The 23,938-nt window shown below is 40.9% G+C and overlaps 1 protein-coding gene and 1 non-coding gene across 6 annotated transcripts in view; one reads left to right on the top strand and one right to left on the bottom strand.

Moving 5' to 3' along the window:
* Window positions 1-17,595, bottom strand: part of LRP6 (LDL receptor related protein 6) — a 173,303-nt gene extending 155,708 nt beyond the window's left edge. For 2 of the 5 annotated variants that reach the window (XM_043439797.1, XM_043439795.1), the window contains exon 1: window positions 17,147-17,589. In XM_043439797.1, the coding sequence (XP_043295732.1) occupies window positions 17,147-17,201 (55 nt within the window). In that variant the 5' untranslated portion in view covers window positions 17,202-17,589. Of the gene's footprint in view, window positions 1-17,146 lie in introns of all 5 variants that reach the window. The other 3 variants (XM_043439798.1, XM_043439796.1, XM_043439799.1) reach the window with 3 other exon arrangements.
* Window positions 17,596-22,707: 5,112 nt separating this feature from the next.
* LOC122424163 lies at window positions 22,708-22,814 on the top strand. The gene has a single exon (XR_006264349.1). It is a non-coding gene; the product is annotated as a U6 spliceosomal RNA (small nuclear RNA).
* The last annotated feature ends 1,124 nt before the right edge of the window (window positions 22,815-23,938 follow it).

Consider the following 23,938-nt stretch of genomic DNA (forward strand, 5'->3'; position numbering starts at 1 on the left):
ATTCAAACCTTATCTATTCCAAGGATCTTTCCAATTGACTCAATTTCCTTCGTTGTACGCTTACAGTCTTTACAATTTATTTGATAACGAAAGTTTTAAAGTTTATTTCCTTCTTCAACTAGGATCTCTGCCACTTGGGAAGAAGAGCCATATCTTTTAACTAATTTGGGGAATGCCTACGAACACAGTTCACTGTATGACAGTCATACAAAAAAACATATTTACTAATATTTCAAAGGAATTTTTCAGAACCTGATCTAAAAATATACTTCCTAAAATCCCAGAAGGATTTTGCATTAAGTACTGGGCAAATGCACACAAATGCCCAGCTGACACCCTGACTTGGTCTGACCAGTAGTCAGGCTTCTCTGTTCCCCACAAACCCCTGAGCTTTGGCGAGCTCTGAGCTTAAGCAAGCCAATCCAGAACACCCTCTCCTAAGCACTCACCTGAAGTATCAGCTGACCACACACACACACCCCTCCTGTTAAAACTGCCCGGGTCATGTCATCCATTAACCTCTACCCACTTGTCCCACTTTCCCACAAAGACCCTGCTGGTACTATGCACTGAAAGCCCTTTTTGTGTTTGATTCTGAGATACCTGCATACCTTGTGGTCAGAGCAATCTCCTTATTGCAAAAGCCTTTTCAAATAAAATCTCTCCTTGCCAAGTAGGAATTTGTTTTTATTTGACGTCTGTGTAGTGACATGACTTGGATAAAGACTGGACTCAGCTACGGACCCGTGCCATCCCCACCTCAATAATCACATTGCGAGAGTCATTTCAACTCCTCTCCTGCTAAGAGATTCAGGGATCTGTCCCTGAGTTTAAATCCTGAACCAGTGCTACAGCCATCTTATCTGCTACAACATGGTAAGCTGCTACTTTAATATTTTCCAGCAAAGAATTTTTTTGACTCTCTGACCCCAACACACCTCAGCCAACACACCTCAACCATCACATTCCAACTGTTGAGTGGGAATATTCCCAGCTCTTCTGTGAGGCCTCTTTCCCAACTCCTACAGTGGAGATGACAGAAGGGCATTTCCTAGGGTCCTCACAAAGGAATACTCTTTCCCAGCTCTTTCAAAGTCTCATGTCTGGTTTAACTATCTAATCCCATAGGTAATTCTCACTCCATTGAGCACCCTTCCATCTTATCTGACATGCTTCACCATTACAGCACTAATTCAGGCCAGTATCTTCAAAAACGGCAAACTTTTACTAAGACAATTTAGAACTTCCATAACCTCCTTGAGAAACAGGATGGATCTCCCTAAAACCTCCCCTTTTCCATCATCCTCTCTCTTTCTCCTTTTTACCACCCTCAAGCTTCCCTTCAGTTCCCCATGAATCCTTAACTGTCCTCCTTTAACACCCCAATCTCCTCCACCCCTCTATCCACTCTTCTCACACCAACCCTCAGCTCCCTATAGTCACTATGACTTTAAGGCTCCCTTTAACCCACTAGGGCGGAGAAGGCAATGGCAACCCGCTCCAGTCCTCTTGCCTGGAAAATCCCATGGACGGAGGGGCCTGGTGGGCTGCAGTCCATGGGGTCGCTAAGAGTCGGACACGACTGAGCGACTTCACTTTCACTTTTCACTTTCACGCACTGGAGAAGGAAATGGCAACCCACTCCAGTGTTCTTGCCTGGAGAATCCCAGGGACGGCGGAGCCTGTTGGGCTGCCTTCTATGGGGTTGCACAGTCGGACACAACTGAAGCGACTTAGCAGCAGCAGCAGCAACCCACTAGGGACTCTCGGACCTGGAGTCAAAAAAACAAATTGGAAACAGACTGGATCTTTTTATCCACTCAAACGAGCTTCTGAGACACCCAGACAGCCTGTGGTCTCTCTTCCATCCCTCACTCAAAATGTCGTCCACAGTTTCCATGAGATTACATGTCAGGGCAAAGAAAATCCAAAAGGTCTCCTTCACAAATCATGGTGGGAAGATGGTAGACTTCACAGTGACTGAGTTGGAACCTCAACGTGCCCTATCTGCCAGCAACACAATTAAAAATAAAGGAAGGAAGAGAACGAGCTCTTCTATACAAACCATCAGTGAGCTGAAACTTTAAACTGAAGCTGTAGTAAGCTCTCTATTTAAGTGTTCCTATGTGTACATGTAACTCAGGTAACCATTATATCTACTACTGTGGGCAGGAATCACTTAGAAGAAATGGAGTAGCCATCATAGTCAACAAAAGAGTCCAAAATGCAGTACTTGGATGCAATCTCAAAAACGACAGAATGATCTCTGTTCATTTCCAAGGCAAACCATTCAATATCACGGTAATCCAAGCCTATGCCCCAACCAGTAACACTGAAGAAGCTGAAGCTGAACGGTTCTATGAAGACCTACAAGACCTTATGGAACTAACACCCAAAAAAGATGTCCTTCTCATTACAGGGGACTGGAATGCAAAAGTAGGAAGTCAAGAAACACCTGGAGTAACAGGCAAACTTGGCCTTGGAGTACAGAACGAAGCAGGGCAAAGGCTAATAGAGTTTTGCCAAGAGAACGCACTGGACATAGCAAACACCCTCTTCCAACAACACAAGAGAATGCTCTACACATGGACATCACCAGATGACCAACACCAAAATCAGACTGATTATATTCTTTGCAGCCAAAGATGGAGAAGCTCTATACAGTCAGCAAAAACAAGACCTGGAGCTGACTGTGGCTCAGATCATGAACTCCTTATTGCCAAATTCAGACTTAAACTGAAGAGAGTAGGGATAACCACTAGACCATTCAGGTATGACCTAAATCAAATCCCTTATGATTATACAGTGGAAGTGAGAAATAGATTTAAGGGACTAGATCTGATAGACAGAGTGCCTGATAAACTATGGCCGGAGGTTCGTGACACTGTACAGGAGACAGGGATCAAGCCCATCCCCATGGAAAAGAAAGGCAAAAAGGCAAAATGGTTGTCTGAGGAGGCCTTACAAATAGCTGTGAAAAGAAGAGAAGCAAAAAGCAAAGGAGAAAAGGAAAGATATTCCCATTTGAATGCAGAGTTCCAAAGAATAGCCAGGAGAGATAAGGCTTTCCTCAGCGATCAATGCAAAGAAACAGAAGAAAACAACAGAATGGGAAAGACTAGAGATCTCTTCAAGAAAATTAGATACACAAAGGGAACATTTCATGCAAAAATGGGCTCAATAAAGGACAGAAATGGTATGGACCTAACAGAAGCAGAAGATATTAAGAAGAGGTGGCAAGAATACACAGAAGAAATGTACAAAAAAGATCTTCATGACTCAGATAATCACAGTGGTGTGATCACTCACCTAGAGCCAGACATCCTGGAATGTGAAGTCAAGTGGGCCTTAAGAAGCATCACTACGAACAAAGCTAGTGGATGTGATGGAATTCCAGTTGAGCTATTACAAATCCTGAAAGATGATGCTGTGAAAGTGCTACATTCAATATGCCAGCAAATTTGGAAAACTCAGCAGTGGCCACAGGACTGGAAAAGGTCCGTTTTCATTCCAATCCCTAAGAAAGGCAATCCCAAAGAATGCTCACACTACCGCACAATTGCACTCATCTCACACGCTAGTAAAGTAATGCTCAAAATTCTCCAAGCCAGGCTTCAGCAATATATGAACCGAGAACTTCCAGGTAGTCAAGCTGGTTTTAGAAAAGGCAGAGGAACCAGAGATCAAATTGCCAATATCCACTGGACCATCGAAAAAGCAGGAGAGTTCCAGAAAAACATCTATTTCTGCTTTATTGACTACGCCAAAGCCTTCGACTGTGTGGATCACAATAAACTGTGGAAAATTCTGAAGGAGATGGGAATACCAGACCAACTGACCTGCCTCTTGAAAAACCTGTATGCAGGTCAGAAAGCAACAGTTAGCACTGGACATGGAACAACAGACTGGTTCCCAATAGGAAAAGGAGTACGTCAAGGCTGTATATTGTCACCCTGCTTATTTAACTTATATGCAGAGTACGTCATGAGAAACGCTGGGCTGGAAGAAGCACAAGCTGGAATCAAGATTGCTGGGAGAAATATCAATAACCTCAGATATGCAGATGACACCACCCTTATGTCAGAAGGCGAAGAAGAACTAAAGAGCCTCTGGATGAAAGTGAAAGAGGAGAGTGAAAAAGCTGGCTTAAAACTCAACATTCAGAAAACTAAGATCATGGCATCTGGTCCCATCACTTCATGGCAAATAGATGGGGAAACAGTGGGAACAGTGACAGACTTTATTTTTTGAGGCTCCAAAATCACTGCAAATGGTGACTGCAGCCATGAAATTAAAAGACACTTGCTCCTTGGAAGAAAAGTTTTGACCAATCTAGATAGTATATTAAACAGCAGAGACGTTACTTTGTCAACAAAGGTCCATCTAGTCAAAGCTATGGTTTTTCCAGTAGTCATGTATGGATATGAGGGCTGGACTGTAAAGAGAGCTGAGCGCCAAAAAATTGATGCTTTTGAACTATGGTGTTGGAGAAGGCTCTTGAGAGTCCCTTGGACTGCAGGGAGATCCAACCAGTCCATCCTAAAGGAGATAAGTCCTGGGTGTTCACTGGAAGGACTGATGCTGAAACTGCAATACTTTGGCCACCTCATGCGAAGAGTTGACTCACTGGAAAAGACCCTGATGCTTGGATGGATTGGGGGCAAGAGGAGAAGGGGACGAGACCTCTCCTTGAGGTCTGGATGAGCCATCTCCGATGGCATCACCGCCTCGATGGGCATGAGTTTGAGTAAACTCCCGGAGTTTGTGATGGACAAAGAAGCCTGGCATGCTGTGATTCATGGCGTCGCAAAGAGTCGGACATGACTGAGCGACTGAACTGAACTGACTTAACTGATGTGTACATGTGTATGCATCTTACATATATAGACAGACACATATATACATACACACACACACACATATATAGATATATATGTATCTATATATATGTATACATGTATATATGTGTATATATACATGTGTATTATATATACATATGTATCTATATGATGTGTCTATACATATAAAATTACTTCCCTACCTTCACTTGGTATTGCCAAGTTTAATTTTACATTATGAAAGTCCTTAAGGGAGTTCTATCCTGAGTAGAACTGATGGTGGTAGTGCTGGCACAATTCTATGAAACAACTAAAAACTACTGAATTACACACTTGAATTGTATGGTGTGTGACTAAACCTGTTAAGATAAAAACAACAAAAAGTGCTAATAGAAGAGATTTTCAGGAGTTAAGGAAATTAAAATTCTTATAGTTTCACAACTTTAATTATAGAAACTAACCCAAATGTTTTAAGAATCCAAATTAAAAAACATTTAGGCAAATCTTTGGTATGTGAGACCATAGTTTCATATCATAGGTTTAATAAAAACAGCTATGTCTTCTGAGTTACAGGCATTAAGTATAACACAAGTACATTTTTATTCTACTTGAAAACTCTCTTCCTAAACTTTTACAGGTTTATTGACAGAATAAACTAGCATTATATCTGTATGTGTATTTAGCCAAGTTGAGTCATTATTCTGATAAACTGTATTTTGAAAGTAATTATGTCTTGTGATAGGCCAACTTGAAGATCATTTCCAAAATCTTTTAGCATTAAGTCTAAGGCTTTAAGTTACTGTTAGTTCATGAATATTCATTAAATACCTAGGTCATTTCTATATAAGACAGAACACTGAGGCATAAGCATTTCAAGTTTATATAGGCTTCTGTTTCTTATTTTCATGGCACCAAGAAGCTATGTATATTTGAGTCTATTAATAAATATATTCACTTCTGCCACATTGAGAAGTTGTACTATTTGGAAGAATATGACTATAAGAAGTTGTAAGTTGTAAGATATATATTCATAAGCTCTGCCAGGCTACTACAAAATGTTGGTAGTACAATTCTCTACCTCATAGTTTTCTCGTAAAATACTAGTTACTGTAATTATAAGTTACAATCTTGTATGTAAAGGAGACTCTAATAGGATAGAAAGGAACAGCTCTGTATACAAGTTATGCAAGATGTGCTTTTAAGGAAAAAGAAAACAATACTAAAGTAAAATGACTAAAAGTGTTTCAGAATGAGAAAAAGGAACATGTATAGAACAAAACCTGAATAGAAACAAATACAAATTTGTATAACAAAGAATACAAAGCTGTATAACAAGTTCCTGAAAAAAAATAATTTTGTCATCAAAGCCAGGTAAGACTTGACAGGTTTATTTGTAAGATTTTCAGAAAATGCTTCACTATCAAATATTATACTTGTATAAAACTAAAATCTGATTTTCTACTAAAGTGACAAAAATTTCTTGGGTTACTGATCTGCTCTTAAAGAGGTTATAAAAGGTTTTTCTTTGCCTCTGAGTAACCAATCTCCCTGGAACCAAAAATCCAGTGTCTTTTCAGAATTTCCTGTAATTGATCTTAATTTTATCACGTCTTACTATTTTAAAAAGTCTTCTCACTTTTGAAAGAGCTAAGGTTGCTTCCTATGTTCACTTTCAAAAAAATTTTTTGACACTGATCCAAGATCCTATTTAATCGAATGTTCAAATTTCCTGACAGGTTTTGACATTCTGTCTTTTCAAAATAAAATACTAAATGATGTATTTTGCACCTATAACTCTTTAGAATTTCCTAAAGGGCCCCTGGAAGTTCACAAAGGATTAATCCTTTCACCTTGTAAAAAAAGAGGCATGAAAAATAATTGGTTTATTTGATCAATGTTATGCTTTGTATAGGAAGCACAGTCAAGTTAGAAGACATGCTTACCCTCCCTAGATTAAATCTGAATGGGTAAAATGATTATCATCATTTGATCAATATGATTATCGATCAATATGATTATTTCAAAAGTTGAATGACGTTCCTAGAAATTTATGATTAGTCTCAGTGTCCACAACATGTTTCTGTTGATCAACAGACTGAGTGGTGCTTCCTCCAACATTAGACAACAGTACAGTGTCAATTATAGTTTTCATTACTCTTTATTCTTTTATGATTTTTTTAGTGTTATCTTGGTCATAATTTCATTTCTTTAATTTCAATATAGTATATTCTTCGTAGACCAGTGAGGGTTGTCCATCAGGGATTCACACAACTTACTTATGGAATTTTATTAGACAGATGTTCAGGACTTACTCCAGACTTAACTAAAAAATTTTACTTGATAAACTTGATATTACTCTTCATATGCTCTAAATATATGCTTCAAGACACACTATGTCTCAGGATTACTACATATTTTTAAGTCTTCTTCTCTGCAAAGATTCTTATTCATTTATACTCATGAATCAACGTAATATCTACTTTTTAAAAATAAGATTAATCATTATGTTTGCACATTATGTTTACATTTTTCCTAAAACTTCTCTGAACTTATTTTGGTGTGCATGCCATAGAAACAACCAAACTTATTTATCAACTGCATTATTTTCTATAACAAACTCTCATCAGATCTTTCAGTTTTGAAATTATCCATAATAAACTATCACCACCATTTTAAGTCTTGTCATTACAGAGTGTTTTACTTTGATGCTTCTCTGAAAGCACCTGCAAATCAGCTACAGGCCAAGCTTTTGTCTTCAACAACAAAACAAGTATTGTTGAAAGAGGACTGTACTCTTGGAAACAAGCTTCTGATGGCATCACTTAAATAACTGAGACTATACTGAGTCAGGATTCCCAAAAACCTAGTAAAGAAGCAAATGGATCCATGAGACTGCTAACCCAAGATCTAGCAGAACAAGAATCTCTCGGGACTGAATAAACTGACAAACAGTGACTGTGGGTTTTAAAATACTGCTGATGCTTTAATGTCCTATTCTCTAGATAATAGCAATTTGTTTCTCTTTTCTCTTATGCCACCTGTATTTCAATGACAATGTAAGTAACCTACAATGCAAGTTTACTTCTGTAAACGGAAATAAGACACTGATCTTTATCTCCCTGACTCCATCATTCAAAAACAAAACTCAGGTATTAACTAAGTTTTTTTTATTTTCATGGCAATATAGTTATTTGCATAAGTTCAATAAGAGTCTGTCCTCCCGGCTGGAAACATTATTATGCAACCAAGGCTTTGACTGGATGTCATGTTTCAAAGTCATGTTCCTTTAATCTAATACCACCAGACACTTTTAAGGAGCTGTGGTTGATTTTATTGAGCAATGCTTACAGTCCTCTTGGGAAAACCAATCCGGTACTTGGCTTACAGAGTTCTCAGACTTAAAGGTAAAGTAAGCAAAGTTAATTTCAGGCAGGCCCAGAAACCCCAGGATATTTTGGGGACTTGAAGAATTCACCCAAATCTGTAAGTACTGCAAGTGAAATCCAATTGGCTTTCTTGGCCTCAAAAGGCTTTTAAAGTTCATTCCAAAATTCCTTATAAAAAAATCCCACTGAAGCAAACTTAAAATGCCTACACCTACATAAATAATCATAGAAAAAGCAAAAGAGTTCCAGAAAAACATCTATTTCTGCTTTATTGACTATGCCAAAGCCTTCGACTGTGTGGATCACAATAAACTGTGGAAAATTCTAAAAGAGATGGGAATACCAGACCAACTGACCTGCCTCTTGAAAAACCTGTATGCAGGTCCGGAAGCAACAGTTAGAACTGGGCATGGAACAACAGACTGGTTCCAAATACGAAAAGGAGTACGTCAAGGTTGTATATTGTCACCCTGTTTATTTAACTTATATGCAGAGTACATCATGAGAAACACTGGGCTGGAGGAAGCACAAGCTGGAATCAAGACTGCCAGGAGAAATATCAATAACCTTAGATATGCAGATGACACCACTCTTATGGCAGAAAGTGAAGAAGAACTAAAGAGCCTCTGGATGAAAGTGAAAGAGGAGAGTGGAAAAAGTTGGCTTAAAACTCAACATTCAGAAAAGTAAGATCATGGCATCCGGTCCCATCACTTCATGGCAAATAGATGGGGAAACAGTGGAAACAGTGGCTGACTGTTTTCCTGGGCTCCAAAATCACTGCAGATGGTGACTGCAGCCATGAAATTAAAAGACGCTTACTCCTTGGAAGGAACGTTATGACCAACCTAGACAGCATACTAAAAAGCAGAGACAAAGGTCCGTCTAGTCAAGGCTGTGGTTTTTCCAGTAGTCATGTATGGATGTGAGAGTTGGACTATAAAGCAAGCTGAGCACAGAAGAATTGATGCTTTTGAACTGTGGTGTTGGAGAAGACTCTTGAGAGTCCCTTGGACTGCAAGGAGATCCAACCAGTCCATCCTAAAGGAAATCAGTCCTGGGTGTTCATTGGAAGGACTAATGTTGAAGCTGAAACTCCCAATACTTTGGCCACCTGATGCAAAGAGCTGACTCATTGGAAAAGACCCTGATGTTGGGAAAGACTGAAGGCAGGAGGAGAAGGGGACAACAGAGGATGAGATGGTTAGATGGCATCACCGACTCAATGGACATGAGTTTGGGTAAACTCCGGGAGTTGGTGATGGACAGGGAGGCCTGGCGTACTGGGGTTCATGGGATCGCAGTAAGTCGGACACAACTGAGCGACTGAACTGAACATAAATAATCAGACCAAACTCACAATGACTTTAGCCTACCTTGTTGTGGACTGAACATTTCTGCCCCTCAAAATTCACATGCTGAAACCCTACACTCCCCCCTCAAATGAATGTTATCAGGAGGTGGGTCCCTGGGGAGGTCATAAGGGTGAAATCCTCATAAATAGGATCAATACCCTTGTAAGATTCCAGGGAGAGCTCTCTTCTCTCTGCCCTGAGAGGATACAAAGAGAGGTCTTAGCTATCTGCAACCTGAAGAGTGTGCTCACCAGAATCTTACCATACTGAGACCCTGCTGCTGGGTTATCAGCCTCCAGACTGTGATAAATGAAGTTCTGTTGTTTATAAGCCATCCAGTCTATATTTTGTTATAGAAGCCTAAATGGACTAAAACATATTCCTAAGACAGACAAATTTTGTTGTAAACAACAGTAGGACTGACCAAGTGCTCACAATTGCCCTTGCTTAGCCACTAACTTGGCACAACCAAAAAGTCTAACTTCAGTCAGACTTTTCTCTTTCCTACAAGCCCCTAAAGTTTGGTTAGCTCTAAACTTAAGCAAACTGATGTTAGGTCCCCTAACAGCTCTTTCCAAGCCATCAACTGACTGCAGGAAATTAGAAACTCCAGTTTCACTTTCCTGATCTTGAATCTGCTTACCACCACCCACTCAGCTCACACTCCTACAAAGTTCCTGCTAGACTGCTCACCCTTCTCCATAAAAGTCTTTTAGTGTTTTATTCTGAAATGCCTGCAGACAGTGCAGTCAGAGCATTCTCCCTGTTGCAATTATCTTTTTGAATAAAGTCCTTACCCAAATCTGCATTGGCTTTTACTTAACAGCAATATGACAAACCATATACATGCAAACTCTAAAATTTAGTTCAGTTCAGTCTCTCAGTCATGTCTGAGTCTTCATGACCCCATGTACTGCAGCCCGTTCGACCTCCCTGTCCATCACCAACTCCCGGAGTTTACTCAAACTCATGCCCATTGAATCAGTGATGCCATCCAACCATCTCATCCTCTGTCTTCCTCTTCTCCTTCTGCCTTCAATCCTTCCCAGCATCAGGGTCTTTTCAAATGAGTCAGTTCTTCACATCAGGTGGCCAAAGTATTGGGAATTTCAGCTTCAGCATCAGTCCTTCCAATGAATATTCAGGACTGATTTCACTTAGGACTGACTGGCTGGATCTCCCTGCAGTCCAAATGACTCTCAAGAGTCTTCTCCAACACCATAGTTCAAAAGCATCAATTTTTTGGCGCTCAGCTCTCTTTACAGTCCAACCCTCATATCCATAAATGACTACTGGAAAAACCATAGCTTTGACTAGACGGACCTTTGTTGACAAAGTAACGTCTCTGCTTTTTAATATGCTATCTAGATTGGTCAAAACTTTTCTTCCAAGGAGCAAGCATCTTTTAATTTCATGGCTGCAGTCACCATTTGCAGTGATTTTGGAGCCCCAAAAAATAAAGTCTGTCACTGTTTCCACTGTTTCCCCATCTATTTGCCATGAAGTGATGGGACCAGATGCCATGATCTTAGTTTTCTGAATGTTGAGTTTTAAGCCAACTTTTTCCACTCTCCTCTTTCACTTTCATCCAGAGGCTCTTTAGTTCTTCTTCGCCTTCTGACATAAGGGTGGTGTCATCTGCATATCTGAGATTATTGATATTCAGTATATCCAGTACATACATACAGCACATCAAGGCTGTATATTGTCACCCTGCTTATTTAACTTATGTGCAGAGTACATCACGCAAAATGCCGGGCTGGATGAAGCACAAGCTGGAATCAAGATTGCCGGGGGAAATATCAATAACCTCAGATATGCAGATGACACCACCCTTATGGCAGAAAGCGAATAACTAAAGAGCCTCCTGACCTCCAAAATTACAATGGTATTTATTTCCTCATATCAAAAGTAATTGGTATCACTTTCAAAACCATAATAAGGTACAGGTGAATTCAAGTGAACACAGAAGGCACTGTGTGGAAAATTACTGTCCGGAGGACATGCAATCAGGCGTTAGGTCAGTCATTCACCTTTCTAGTCAATTAGCAACTTAAAAATTCACTTTTTTTTTTGCCTAAAAATATGATTTCACTTCACATCCCCAAGCTCCTGGCCCTTCCAAGCAAGGTGTTACAGAAACAAAAATTAGCACTGAATTACTTGCAATTTTCACCAAATTGAGCCCAGGCACATTTCAGAATTTTCCAGTCTCTCATGTGAATGACTTAAACCTTTTGTGAGAACAGTCACTACTGCCACAAATAACACTAACAGCTTGAGAAACAAAAGCAAGTGCTAATAATAACAAATAACAGTTTTCCTTGTATTTATGATGAATTATGTTTTAAATGAATCATCTCAAAGGCAAATATTCTATTCTTTAGGTTGCCTAGTCCAGGTATCTGACTAAATTTCCAAGTTGTTCACATGAAGCAGAATTCTATTCTTTAAGGGGAGGCTCCTTTTACAGAAGAAACATAAAGACTCTCACACAAAGCATGAAACATACAAGGCAGGAGCTCAGTATAGTATTTACCCACCCTACAGGGAAAAGTCCATGAATCGAATTATTTTAATCATTATAAACAAATAATACAATGACAAAATTTTCTATTAGAAATACTTTATTTTGTCCATAAATATGGGCAATTTTAAAATAAGTATCATAATCAACTATTTATTCTTATTGATAATAATCACATAAAAGGTTCAAGCTGTAATCCCTTAAAAGGTAAATTAAATTAAGTAGATAGAAAAAAAAAATAAATTAAGTAGATAGAGGCCATGTTGTTTATATAAAATAAAATAGAAAATATCAAAGTATTTCATGTAGTTCCAGTTGCAGAATAATCAAGTTCAAAAACTACTGGCCTAAAACAGTGCCCAGAACATGTTTTATTTGTCTTTCCTGAGCATTAATATTTCTTTTAAATTAGCCATCTTAACAATAATAGCTCTTCACTCAAAGTCTACTACTGACCACGCCTTTGCAATCAAACCATGAGTTCTCACAGAAATCCTGGAAGATACTACCCCATCTAATAGCAGGAACTAAAGCTAAGTAACCCGTCCAAGGGTGCCATAAAGCGGTAGACGACTTGGACTTGGTTTGTCGGCAAAGCCCACAGCTTTCTGCTACAGCTCCCCTCCTTATAGTCTTCTCAGAATATAAGTCTGCAATAAAATGTCCATGATAAAAATCAATTTTCTCAGAGTACTTACCCATGGCCTAAACATGACTATAACCTGTGTTACTTATTTTTCCATTATGTTCAATTTATAAATTCACATAGAATATTTTCCATTTATATACTCCTTCAAAGAACCTTCCTTGATACTCAAAAAAAAAGACTAACCTTTCTGATAGTCAAAGCACATACAATTAACTATACAGAAAAGTATTTCAGTTCAGCAAATAGAAAATTTTCAATTAAAGAAAAATTATCTGAAAAACTGAACCATGGGAAATTACTGTTAGGCCTGATGAAAACAATGAATTGAAACCCAAAAGTTTCATAACCAGTCAAATTATTTCCTAGCCAGATGAGCAAATCTAAAGCCAAGTAACTAAGCAGCGATTAAAGTATCAAATTTAATTATATGAAACTGTCATCAAATATCAATTCACATGACTCACCCTAATGCTTAAAAGGCTACCTAGCTCAGGTTCTCTCTACATGTGTTCCTGGAACACAGGTTCAGCAGAATGTTACAAAATTACAGAAATCACCAAAAAAAGTTCATTGGTGAGTTTGGGAAACAGTAAATTTCAACAAAGTTAAAACTGGTCTCTACCTCAGAACTTCTCAGAGCCCTTAGTGTGTTAATATGAAGTAAGAACCTGCAAAAGAAGGATTCATTATCCTAATGAAGCTAATGAAGGTGTACGAAGATTAAATGACCATCCAAGGTCACACAGCTAGCTGGCTACTGGCAAACTTAGAATGAGAATCAAATTCTGATTCCCACTCCAAAATTCATTCTATCCTCCTAAGATCTCATTATACTTGATGTTAAGCAATTTTCCAAGGACGACAACTATAAAAATTTGAGATGGAAAACACTAGCGGCTTTAGCTTACAGTATTTACCACCACCCCACCAAAACAAATTAACAATAACAAAAAAAGTAGCAAAGAATTCTTACAAAACAACAAAACCTTCTCAAGATATGCTGGGACACAGTATTTATAAAATTTACACACCAAAACTTATATTCTTATATAAAAAAATTTCCTCTAGGAAATCACAGGTATAATCTTTTCTAATCAGTAACTGGATGGAAGTTAAGGATGGCAACCTAGATGGTGAGGTCCATCAGAGCATGGCCCATGTTGATTTTGCTCACCAATGTACCATCAGAGTCTGATACACAGTAGGTATTCCATAGCTAATTGCTGAAAGAATGAACAATAAATCCATGCTCTAATATTAATCACTTGTAAGATTTTGATCAAGTTATAATCTCTCTGAATGTGAGTTTCCCCACTTACAAATGAAGTGGTTAGACCAGAAGGATCAAAATCTTTAAGAACTTGTGAATCTCATAGAAATTAAATCTCAAATCCCCGACATTTGAGGATATGTCCACCATCGAAAATTGTAACAAAAAATAACATTTGCAAACCACTTTACATTCAGTATTTCATTTAACATGCCTAACAAATTTGCAAACTAGCTTGGTAATACTACCCACATTTTACAGATAAAGAAACTGGAGCCCAGAAAAACTGACTAGATCAGAATCACAAGGTTATTTGGTAGTGAAGCACGGACTTTTTTTTTTTTTTGGCTTATAAACAACAGAAATTTATTTCTCACAGTTTGGAAGCTAAATGTTTGCAATCAGGGTGCCAGCATGGATAGGTTTTGGTGAGGTGCCTCTGCCAAGCTGCAGACTGCTGTCTTTTTACTGTATTCTCCCATGGCAGAGGATGAGAGAATTCTCTGGAGTCCCTTTTATAAGTATGATATAGAGAGGACTGCACCATCATGACTTAATTACCTCCCAGAGGTCCCACCTCCTAACACTGTCACATTTAGGGTTAGGATTTCAACATGTTTTGGGTGGGGGTAGACACAGACTTCCAGAAACACGGACTTTAAACTCAAGGTTTGGGTGCTGAAATCCCCCAATCTTTCCATCACACCTTGTCCTCTGATGACAGGGATGAGGACACAGTCCAGATAATGACAGCATTATTTCCCGGCTTTCAACTATTGATTTAACTGGGCCAGAGGACCAAAGGTCTCCCACACTCTCCCATCATCCCATCTTCCCAATGTTAAACTTCCAACTCTTCTGTGAAGAAAAGTGATCTTAATACAACAAATTAATCACGTTTCTCTTGGTGTCCAAGATGAACTAGTAACAATTTTAACAGAGGATGACATTATCAAGGAATGAGAAGAACCTAAATTATGAATAAAAATCTTTCACAGTAAAACGAGTTTTAGTTCAAATATATACCCATGGTTAAGTATGTTAAATTCAAAGGTCACCTTAAACCATGATTAGATTATATTTAAAATAAGAGCTTCACTTTTGGAAACTCTGCTGGTGGAAATGAGGCAATCTGAACTATTAACTTTTCTAGGTCTTCTTACATAATATCATACTTCACAATATTATTTCAAGTGTAACTTCTCTTAACTCCAATAACGAATAAACCCAATTCTGGGCTCAATCCTGGTGTTAAACAAGTGGCATTTACAACATAACCTTCTCTTCCAAGAAATACAATTGGGCAACCAGAAGCATTTGGGTAATGGAATGCAATTTCACCAAGGCTTTATTTAACTCAACAGCGGACTCTATTTGTTAATTCTATTAACCGTCTGTCTTAAAATATATCCATATTCTATGTCAAATAAAATTGTTTCTCACAACTATAGCAAATTCCCCCTTCAATAGGGACTATATCATACTAAAATAAACATATACTTACTAGACCTCTCAAGTACATAGCACTGCATTCAATTCTCTGCCAAGAAAATGAAATAAGCACTAGCTTTCTGAAGTTTACACGTGGAAATAGTTTAGAATATGCTTACAGTGAGTTGTAATTAAGTATAAGTAAATAAAACAGGCAGACCTAATAATCCTGCTGTTGCGGCTGCTGTTTAGTCACTTCAGTCGTGTCTCAGTTAAATCAATAGTTCTTTTGCGCTCCTCGGTCCATGGGATTTCCCAGGCAAGAACACTGGAGTGGGTTGCCATTTCCTCCTCCAGGGGATCTCCCTGAATAATCCTGAAGTGTAACTAAAGAAAAAATTTCCTCCTCCAAAACAATGTCAATCATGCTCATCCAATAAATATATACTCAGAAATGGTATATCTGGCTCATTTATAACACAAGACTGTTACTATTGTGTTCTGGAAACTTCAGTAAGTGTGCACACTGAACATAAATTTAGCCTATTAAATTAACAGCTAAAAATCTCCTTACACCCAAGAGGTCCCATACCTGCAAAGAACTGACCGTGAACACAACTGAGAATTGTTAACTGAAACCAAAGCTTCAAGTCATTGCATCAATTGGTACCTAAATTCCTCTGCTGGTAAATGCCCCATAGCATCAGAGTCATCACCACTTCACCACTGATGTGAGAAGAGCTGTTGAAATCTTGCGGGCCAGTCAAAAACCTCAGTGAACTGTCACAAAATAAAAGTCGCAGCATATGTGACAGCTTCGCAGGCCAACCTAAAAAATAAAACCTAGGACCATCGAATTTAGGCGATGCTCGGGGAAGAGTACCTAGAAGAGCCTATGTTATTTCCCAACTTGCCACGCAGTCTCCAGGGGAGCGCAGCATACGATAACTTAGGTCCCAGGACAGGCTCCTCTCCACCAAGGATGACTTTCCTAATTGGTGCCAACTGTACACTTGCATGCTCCGAAAATAGGGGCAAGTCCTGAATGCCAGAGGTTGCAAGGGCAACGTTTCTATTTTATTATGGGCTGGAGCCCAGGCGATTCCCCAAGGCTGAAAACACTCGACCTATAACCTCGGAGTCCTTTTCCAACTGTGCTCTCACCCACGATCATTACACCCTCCACCGAAACCAGTTATTAGTTGTTACAAGGCCTGGAAAAAATAGTAAGAGGGCTCTAAAAGTTCACGGGACCCACAGGGAAAAGGTGGGGGCTTGGAGGGAGAAATCCAAACGCTGAAGCATCTTGGGCTCCAACGTTCCGAGAGCCAAGATCCATACAAAGCCCCTCGTCCCCGGTGACTGCAGGCAGGGGACCCACCGATCCCCAGTCACTCGGACAGGATGGGGCTCCGGGGGGAGGTCACCCCGCCAGGAAGCCCGGACGAACGCTCTGTCCGGACGCGGTGGGCCAAGCGAGGCGGGGGCTGCAGCGTGGCCGGGCGGAGCGCGCAGCCCCTTCTCCCGGGCCCCTTGCTCCCTCCTTCCCCACGACCAGGCCTCTCCCGACTCCTCTTCCCCAGCTTCGCCTCCCCGCCTCCCCTGCCCCCCGCAGACACAACAGAACAAGACCGCCTCCTTCCCCCCGCAAACCCCACCAACTTTCCCGTCCCCCCGCTTTCTCTCCCACCTCTCAGGAGCACGCAGAAACTGCAGGCCAGGAGGCTCCTCAGGACAGCCCCCATCTTCCCTTCTCGCGCTCGCTTCTCTCACCGGCGAGGGGCGGCCCGAAGAGGGGGAGGCGAGGAGCCGGGGCGGCCGCCGCAGCGGCAGGGCTGCACGCTCATGCTTCCCAGCTTTCCAGAGAGAGAAGAAAGAAAGGGGGGCCCGTCAAGGCTCCGCGCGCGCCGCCGCCGCCGCCCTCTCTACCGCGCCGCTCCGCCCGGAGCTCGCGCGACGCCAGCGTCTGCTTCCATCCCGCCGCCTCCTCCCCCGGCGCCCCGCTTCCCCCGCGCAGCTCCTCATTCAGCCTCTTCCTCTCACGCAGCGGCGCAGGGATACGCCTCCCGCCGTCACGGCTAGCCGCCGAGGTCTCCCTGCGCGCGGCGAGCCCTCCCCTCCCTCGGCGCCGCCTCCCGGGCAGGTTAGAAAAGGAGAAGAGACCGTGCGCACAGCCTCGGCGAGGAGACCCCGGGAGATCGGCGGGGCCAGCAGAGGCGGGCCGGAGGGGAAAGGCCGCCCGGCGGCGCATTCCGAAGGGATTCTTTCCCGGGCCGGCCCCTTCGGCCCTCCCCGCGGAGGGCGTGAAGCGACGTCGAACAACATCGGGAGCCGGCGTGGTCGGGACTACTTTCTGCGGCTCGGCCCGGCAGCCGCCTGCACCGCTCTTTGTGCGGCCGCCGCCGGCCCAGCCAGGTGGGGCTCCCGGTCCACACCGGCCGCCACCTGGGCCGGGGCCACGGTGGGCGGCGGGAGACGGCTGGCTGGGCCCGCAGAGCCGCAGGTCCACACTCGGGGAGCCACCTGGATCCCGATGCGAGGCATGAGTTTAGTCCCAGGGTTGGAAATCTGTTTAAGCATCTTTTTCTTTTTTTTTTTAAGGAAAATAAAAACTAATGTTGCTTCCACCGGCGTTGAACATGGGTATGGTGAAGGGTATTAAAACGCCAACAGAAAACTGAAATTTTTAAAATTTTCTCCCGGTTTCCCAGAACTACAGATTGCTCCCCAAAATTAAGTCCGACAAGGACTAAAGGATTTCTAAACGGGCAGATAAAATTCTAAGATAAATGCGTCAGCACCTAACAGAGCAAAGGGACGGTGCTAGAATTTTGCAAACTGCGTTTAGTGATAAATGTCTGGCATGTTTTGACGATCCGCTCTCAGATTGAAGAGGAAAAGATTCCTTGGAATCTCAGACTCTGGATTTTTGCACAGCATCTGGCCGGCTGCTCGCCGCCTTGCACTGGGCGCCCAGAAGCCCTTGGAATCACGTGGCAGCTTGGGGGGTGGGGGGTGAAGTAAGGGGGATGGCACCCCTGAGAGTTAACCTAAAGGAGCCATCAGCAGCATTCTACCCACCTGTCAGTCACCCTTACCTGTGAGCAGGTGGCGCGGAGCCGGAGCTACTCTAGCAGTAACATTGAAATTCACTTAAGTGCTGCTCACACTCAGATCTGACACTCCTAACTACCCTGGGGTAAGACAGGTTGTGTCACTTGGCATCCTCATTGCATCAGAGGGGGAGAATGGGAACCTAGGGGATTCAATGACTTTCCCAAGGCCACTCACGTAGACCACAGCAAGTCCCAACCTAACCCAGGTCTTCCGACCACAGAATGGAAATAGACATGGAACTAATGTGATGCGTGTCTGTAAGCGGATTGTTTAGCGAATCAGTCGTGTCCGACTCTTTTGCGACCCCGCAGACTGTAGCCCGGCAGACTCCTCTGTCCATGGGATTTCCAGGCAGGCTAGAAAGAGCCAAATCTCTCTCCTCAATTCACCTGTGAAAGGCTAGCCACCACTGATCTAAATTATCTTCTTCCATGAACCGTGTCAGGATTCTGCAAGTTTTGTATTCTGTCATCCTCAAATCACTAAGAACCGGTTTTCAACAATAACCCAGAAAACATTACCTCCAAGCTATGAGGCTGTGGAGACACCATGATGTAGTCAGGAAGGTATGAGCTTTGGAATAAGACCAGAAGGATCCAACCCTTCCAGTCACTAGATGTGTAACTCTGAGGATGCTATTTAAGCGCACTGCACCTCAGTTTTCTCATCCGTAACATGGAGATTTTCGTTTTCAGGCTTGTGGTAGGAATTAAATTTGAAAATATATAGAAACTGGTCAAAAAAAAAAAGAAAGAAACTGGTCACTATGTAATAGGTGCTCAATAAATGACCATTTCCTTTCCCAACTCCCGCAAGGCAAATGGGATCCTGGTAACTGGGAATCCTTTAGACATCAAGGAAACAAAGGGGGAAAAAAATCATGCTCAAAATGTTTAGTCCAGGATTATTTCTAGTTGGAGGTGATAACTGCAAAGCCAATGAAAATTAACCTTCAGGACTCCCTTCCCACTTTCACAGGCCCCTGTGAAACACAATGTGTTCACATGGTCCTATTTGCAAAAGTAAGATAATTTTGTGTTCTTTTTCTGAAAACATCACTCAAAATTGTATAAATTTCAGGTTCATAAAACCTGGATCTATTCCTATTTATAACAGAAAACTGGGTATAACCTAAGTCTCATTTGGACTATCAACCTTAGTAGGGAATTGAGATGTTTGTAGTCCTGGAAAATAATAATTTGGAGGACTATAAAACTGTTAGAAAAATGTTTACAGTTGGTTAAGTTTGAAAACTTATAAAAAATGCACATATTTTTTAAAAATATTTATTTATTTGCCTGCACAGGGTCTTAGTACAGCTTGTAGGATCTTTAGTTGTGACATGCGAAGTTTTAGTTGCAGCATGTGGGATCTAGTTCCCAACCAGGGATTGAACTGGGGTCCCCTGCATTGAGATCACAGAATCTCAGCCACTGGACCACCAAGGAAATCCCAAAGTGCATGTAGATTTTAATTACAGCTATATAAAATATAAATATATACATACATATTTAAATATAAACATATATATATTAATATCACATGTTTGAGAAAAGACAAAAACTGCACTAAAACAGTGATTAGGGTAGTGAAATAATAGGAAATTTACTTTAGTTTTCTGTTCTTAAATTTGCTTTAATGTATTATTTATTTTTTGCAATTTCTTTAAAGCTACTCAGGTGAAAATCTATAGCTTAAGTTCAGTCAGGTTGCTGTTCTTCTTAATAATTTGTTTCATGTGCATTCAAGTGCCTATTAAGAATATTCAAGGCCAGTCTCAGTAAAGCTCTGGGCATGCAAAGATAAGATTAATCATATAGTCCCTACTCTCTAGAAGCTTACAACCTGGTTTAAAAAATCCAATTAATGAAAAAAAAAAAATCCAATTAATGAAACAAAAATAAATAAATAGTTAAAATTACTGTAGTGCATGTTTGTACCATACCAACAAGGAACTCAAGAACAGAGCACTTATGGCTAACTGAACAATTTAAAGAAGGGAAAATAAAAAAAAAATAAATAAAGAAGGGAAAATAACCCTGCAGTTGAGTCTTGAAATTTAAGTCAGAGTTTGTCAAGCCAACATGACTGACAAGGAATTCCAAGCAGAAGGAGAGCAGGTGCAAAGACACTGAATTATTAGAGAGAGAGCTTGGCATGTTGGGAATCTGAAAGTAGATCCATATATCTGAAGCCTAGGGCGCTTTCAGAGAATATCAGGAAATGAGGCAAGACCGTTAAGTAGGTATTGGATAATAAAGAGCTTTTAAAGTCATGCTAAGAAGTTTAGATTTTCACCTCTTGACAGTGTGGATATTGTAGGATTTTTCTCATGGTGAGAATTGATTTGCATGTTAAATAATTTCTCTGGCAGCAGCGTGGGTAACAGAAGGGAGGCAAGGCAAAAAAAAAAAAAAAAAAAGGTAGGAAGACCAGTGATGAAGTTATTTTTAGTCTATGAAAGAGATGGTCAGGATAGCAGCAGTGGAATTGGAAAAGGGGTGGTAGATTTCAGGAACATGAGATCAAAACTGCAGGACTTGGTGACCCATCAGATGTGAATTGAGAGAGACAGAAGTAGACTAGGATGAATTTCCAGGTTTCTAAATTATGCATCCCAGTGAATGGCAGTCTTATTTACTAAGAAAAGAAATGCATAAGGAGCAATTCAAGAGGGGCTGTTGGTAAGTTCAACAATGGGCCTTTTATACTGGCGGTGTTTGTAAAACACCAAGCTGCGGCTATCCAGGAGAATGTGTTGTTCTATTTTTCTTAAATTTTTATTGGAGTATAGTTGGTTTACATGTAATGTAATGTTAGTTTCAGGTATACCGCAAAGTCAATCAGTTATACATATATCTACTCTTTTTTAGATTCTTTTCCTTTATCGGCAATTACAGAGTATTGAGTAGAGTTCCCTGTGCTATACAGTAGGTTCTTATTAGTTATTTATTTTATATAATAGTGTGTATATGTCCATCCCAGTCTCCCAGTTTATCCCCCCACATACCTCCTGGTAACCATAAGTTGGTTTCTACATCTATAGTTCTGTTTCTGTTTCTTTCTTTTTTTTTTTAATAGATTCCACGTATAAGCCATCAGTTCAGTTGCTCCGTCATGCAATATCATATGATATTTGTCTTTGATTTAATTCACTCAGTATGGCAATCCCTAGGTCCATCCATGTTGCTGCAAATGGCATTGTTTCATTCTTTTTTTTTTTAGGACTTCCTAATGGTAAAGACAGTAAAGAATTTTCCTGCATTGCAGGAGACCTGAGTTCAATCCCTGGGTCGGGAAGATCCCCTGGAGAAGGGAATGGGAACCCACTCCAGTATTCTTGCCTGGAGAATTCCATGGAGCCTGGTGGGCTACGGTCCATGGGGTTGCAAAGTCGGCTAAGTAATATTCCGTTGTATATATGTACCACATCTTCTTTATCTACTCCGCTGAACATTTAGTTTGTTTCCGTGTCTTGGCTATTGTAAATAGTGCTGCAGTGAACATTGGGCTGCCCGTATCTTTTCAAATTATGCTTTTCTCTGGATATATGTCCAGGAGTGGGATTGCCGGATCATTTTGTAGCTCTATTTTTTGTTTTTTGAAGAACCTCCATGCTGTTCTCCATAGTGGCTGCACTAACTTACATTTCTACCAACAGTGCAGGAGGGCTCCTTTTTCGCCACGCCCTCCAGGAGACTATTTTGATATAGAAGTTTAGACTTGGGAGAGGAATGGAAAACACAGCTATCAATGGTGATTGTGGAGCGTGTACACCACACAATCCAGGGGACACACTATAGAATATTAAATAGCAATCAAGAAGTTATTACCACAATTTTCTGGATAATGATTGTAAGACATCTTCAGGAAGGGAAATTCTTTTCCAGTTCAGGTGAAGTCAACTTGGGGTCAACTCATTGGCAGGCTGAGTGTAGAGATGATATAGTTGAAACCATAAACTTCCCTAAGGAGAGAACAGAACATTTAGTGTGACTAGAAAAGTAAATCTTGGCAGAACCATGGCAGATCTTGGAAGCTAAGCAGAGTTAGGCCTGGTTAATACTTGGATGGGAGAGGTTAGGGCAAGAGACAGAAAGAGGCAAGTGGAAAGCTGGTTGGAAGTGATGCCAGGTGCTCACTTCGGCAGCACATATACTAAAATTGGAACGATACAGAGAAGATTAGCATGGCCCCTGCACAAGGATGACACGCAGATTCGTGAAGTGTTCCATATTAAAAAAAAAAAAAAAGCGAAGCCAGGATAAAAAGTGATTAACAATAGCAAACACAGTGGTGGTTTAGTCACCACGTTGTGCTTGACTCTTGTGACCCCGTGGACTATAGCCCACCAGGTTCTTCTGTCCATGGGATTAGAATTTTCCAGGGAAGAATACTGGAATGGGTTGCAATTTCCTTCTCCAGGGGATCTTCCTGACCCAGGGATCGAACCCTGGTCTGCATTGCAGGCAGGTTCTTTACCGACTGAGCCACCAGGGAAGCCCATTTGGCCTTCTGTATTCTGGGTTCTGCATCCAGATTCAACCAACCCTGGAGAGGACGGTGAAGCAGAACCAGGGATGTGGAAGGCTGACAATACTACATCACTTTATATAATGGACTTGAGCATACCAAGGTTTTGGTGTTCAGGGGGATCCTAGGATCAACCCCTGCAGATACCAAGGGTCGACTGTACAGTTTACTGTGAAGTCTGCTAAGAGAAGCACTGAAAAGAGGTCATTGTGACATATAACTTCCCAAAAGGTTGTTGATGGGAACATACATTATGTCACCATTTTAGGGAAGCAATCTAGGAGTAAAATATATACACCTTTAACACTACAGTTCCACTTCTTGGAATTTATCGGCAGAAAGAAAAGATCATAGAGAAACACACAAATAGATATTTATTATAATATTGTATGTAATAGGAAAAAAAAAAAAAAAGCCTACAAAAGTGGCACTTTTATATGCTTCAGCCTAGTCAAAAGAACCTGAATGCACTCCGACAGAGGATAGTTGAATTAACAACAGTATATCCTGGGACTTCCCTGATGGTACAGTGGTTTAAAATCTGCCTTATAATGCAGGAGACATAGGTTTGATCCCTGGTCGGGGAACTAAGATCACACATGCTGTGGGGCAACTAAGCCCATCCGCCATCACAACTACTAAGCCAGTATGTTACAACTAAGACCTGACTTGGCTAAATAAATAAATATTTTTTAAAAAGACAAAACAGTGTATCTTTAGTGTGGGGTACTATATAACCATCAAAAAGAATTCTGTAGATTTGTATCTGTTGGTTTGTAAGTGTAGCTGTGATATATTATTAATTGTAGAGAAAGAATAGAAGATTCAACAC

Source organism: Cervus canadensis, chromosome 21 (genome assembly GCF_019320065.1).
Source record: "Cervus canadensis isolate Bull #8, Minnesota chromosome 21, ASM1932006v1, whole genome shotgun sequence".
Lineage (NCBI taxonomy): Eukaryota > Metazoa > Chordata > Mammalia > Artiodactyla > Cervidae > Cervus > Cervus canadensis.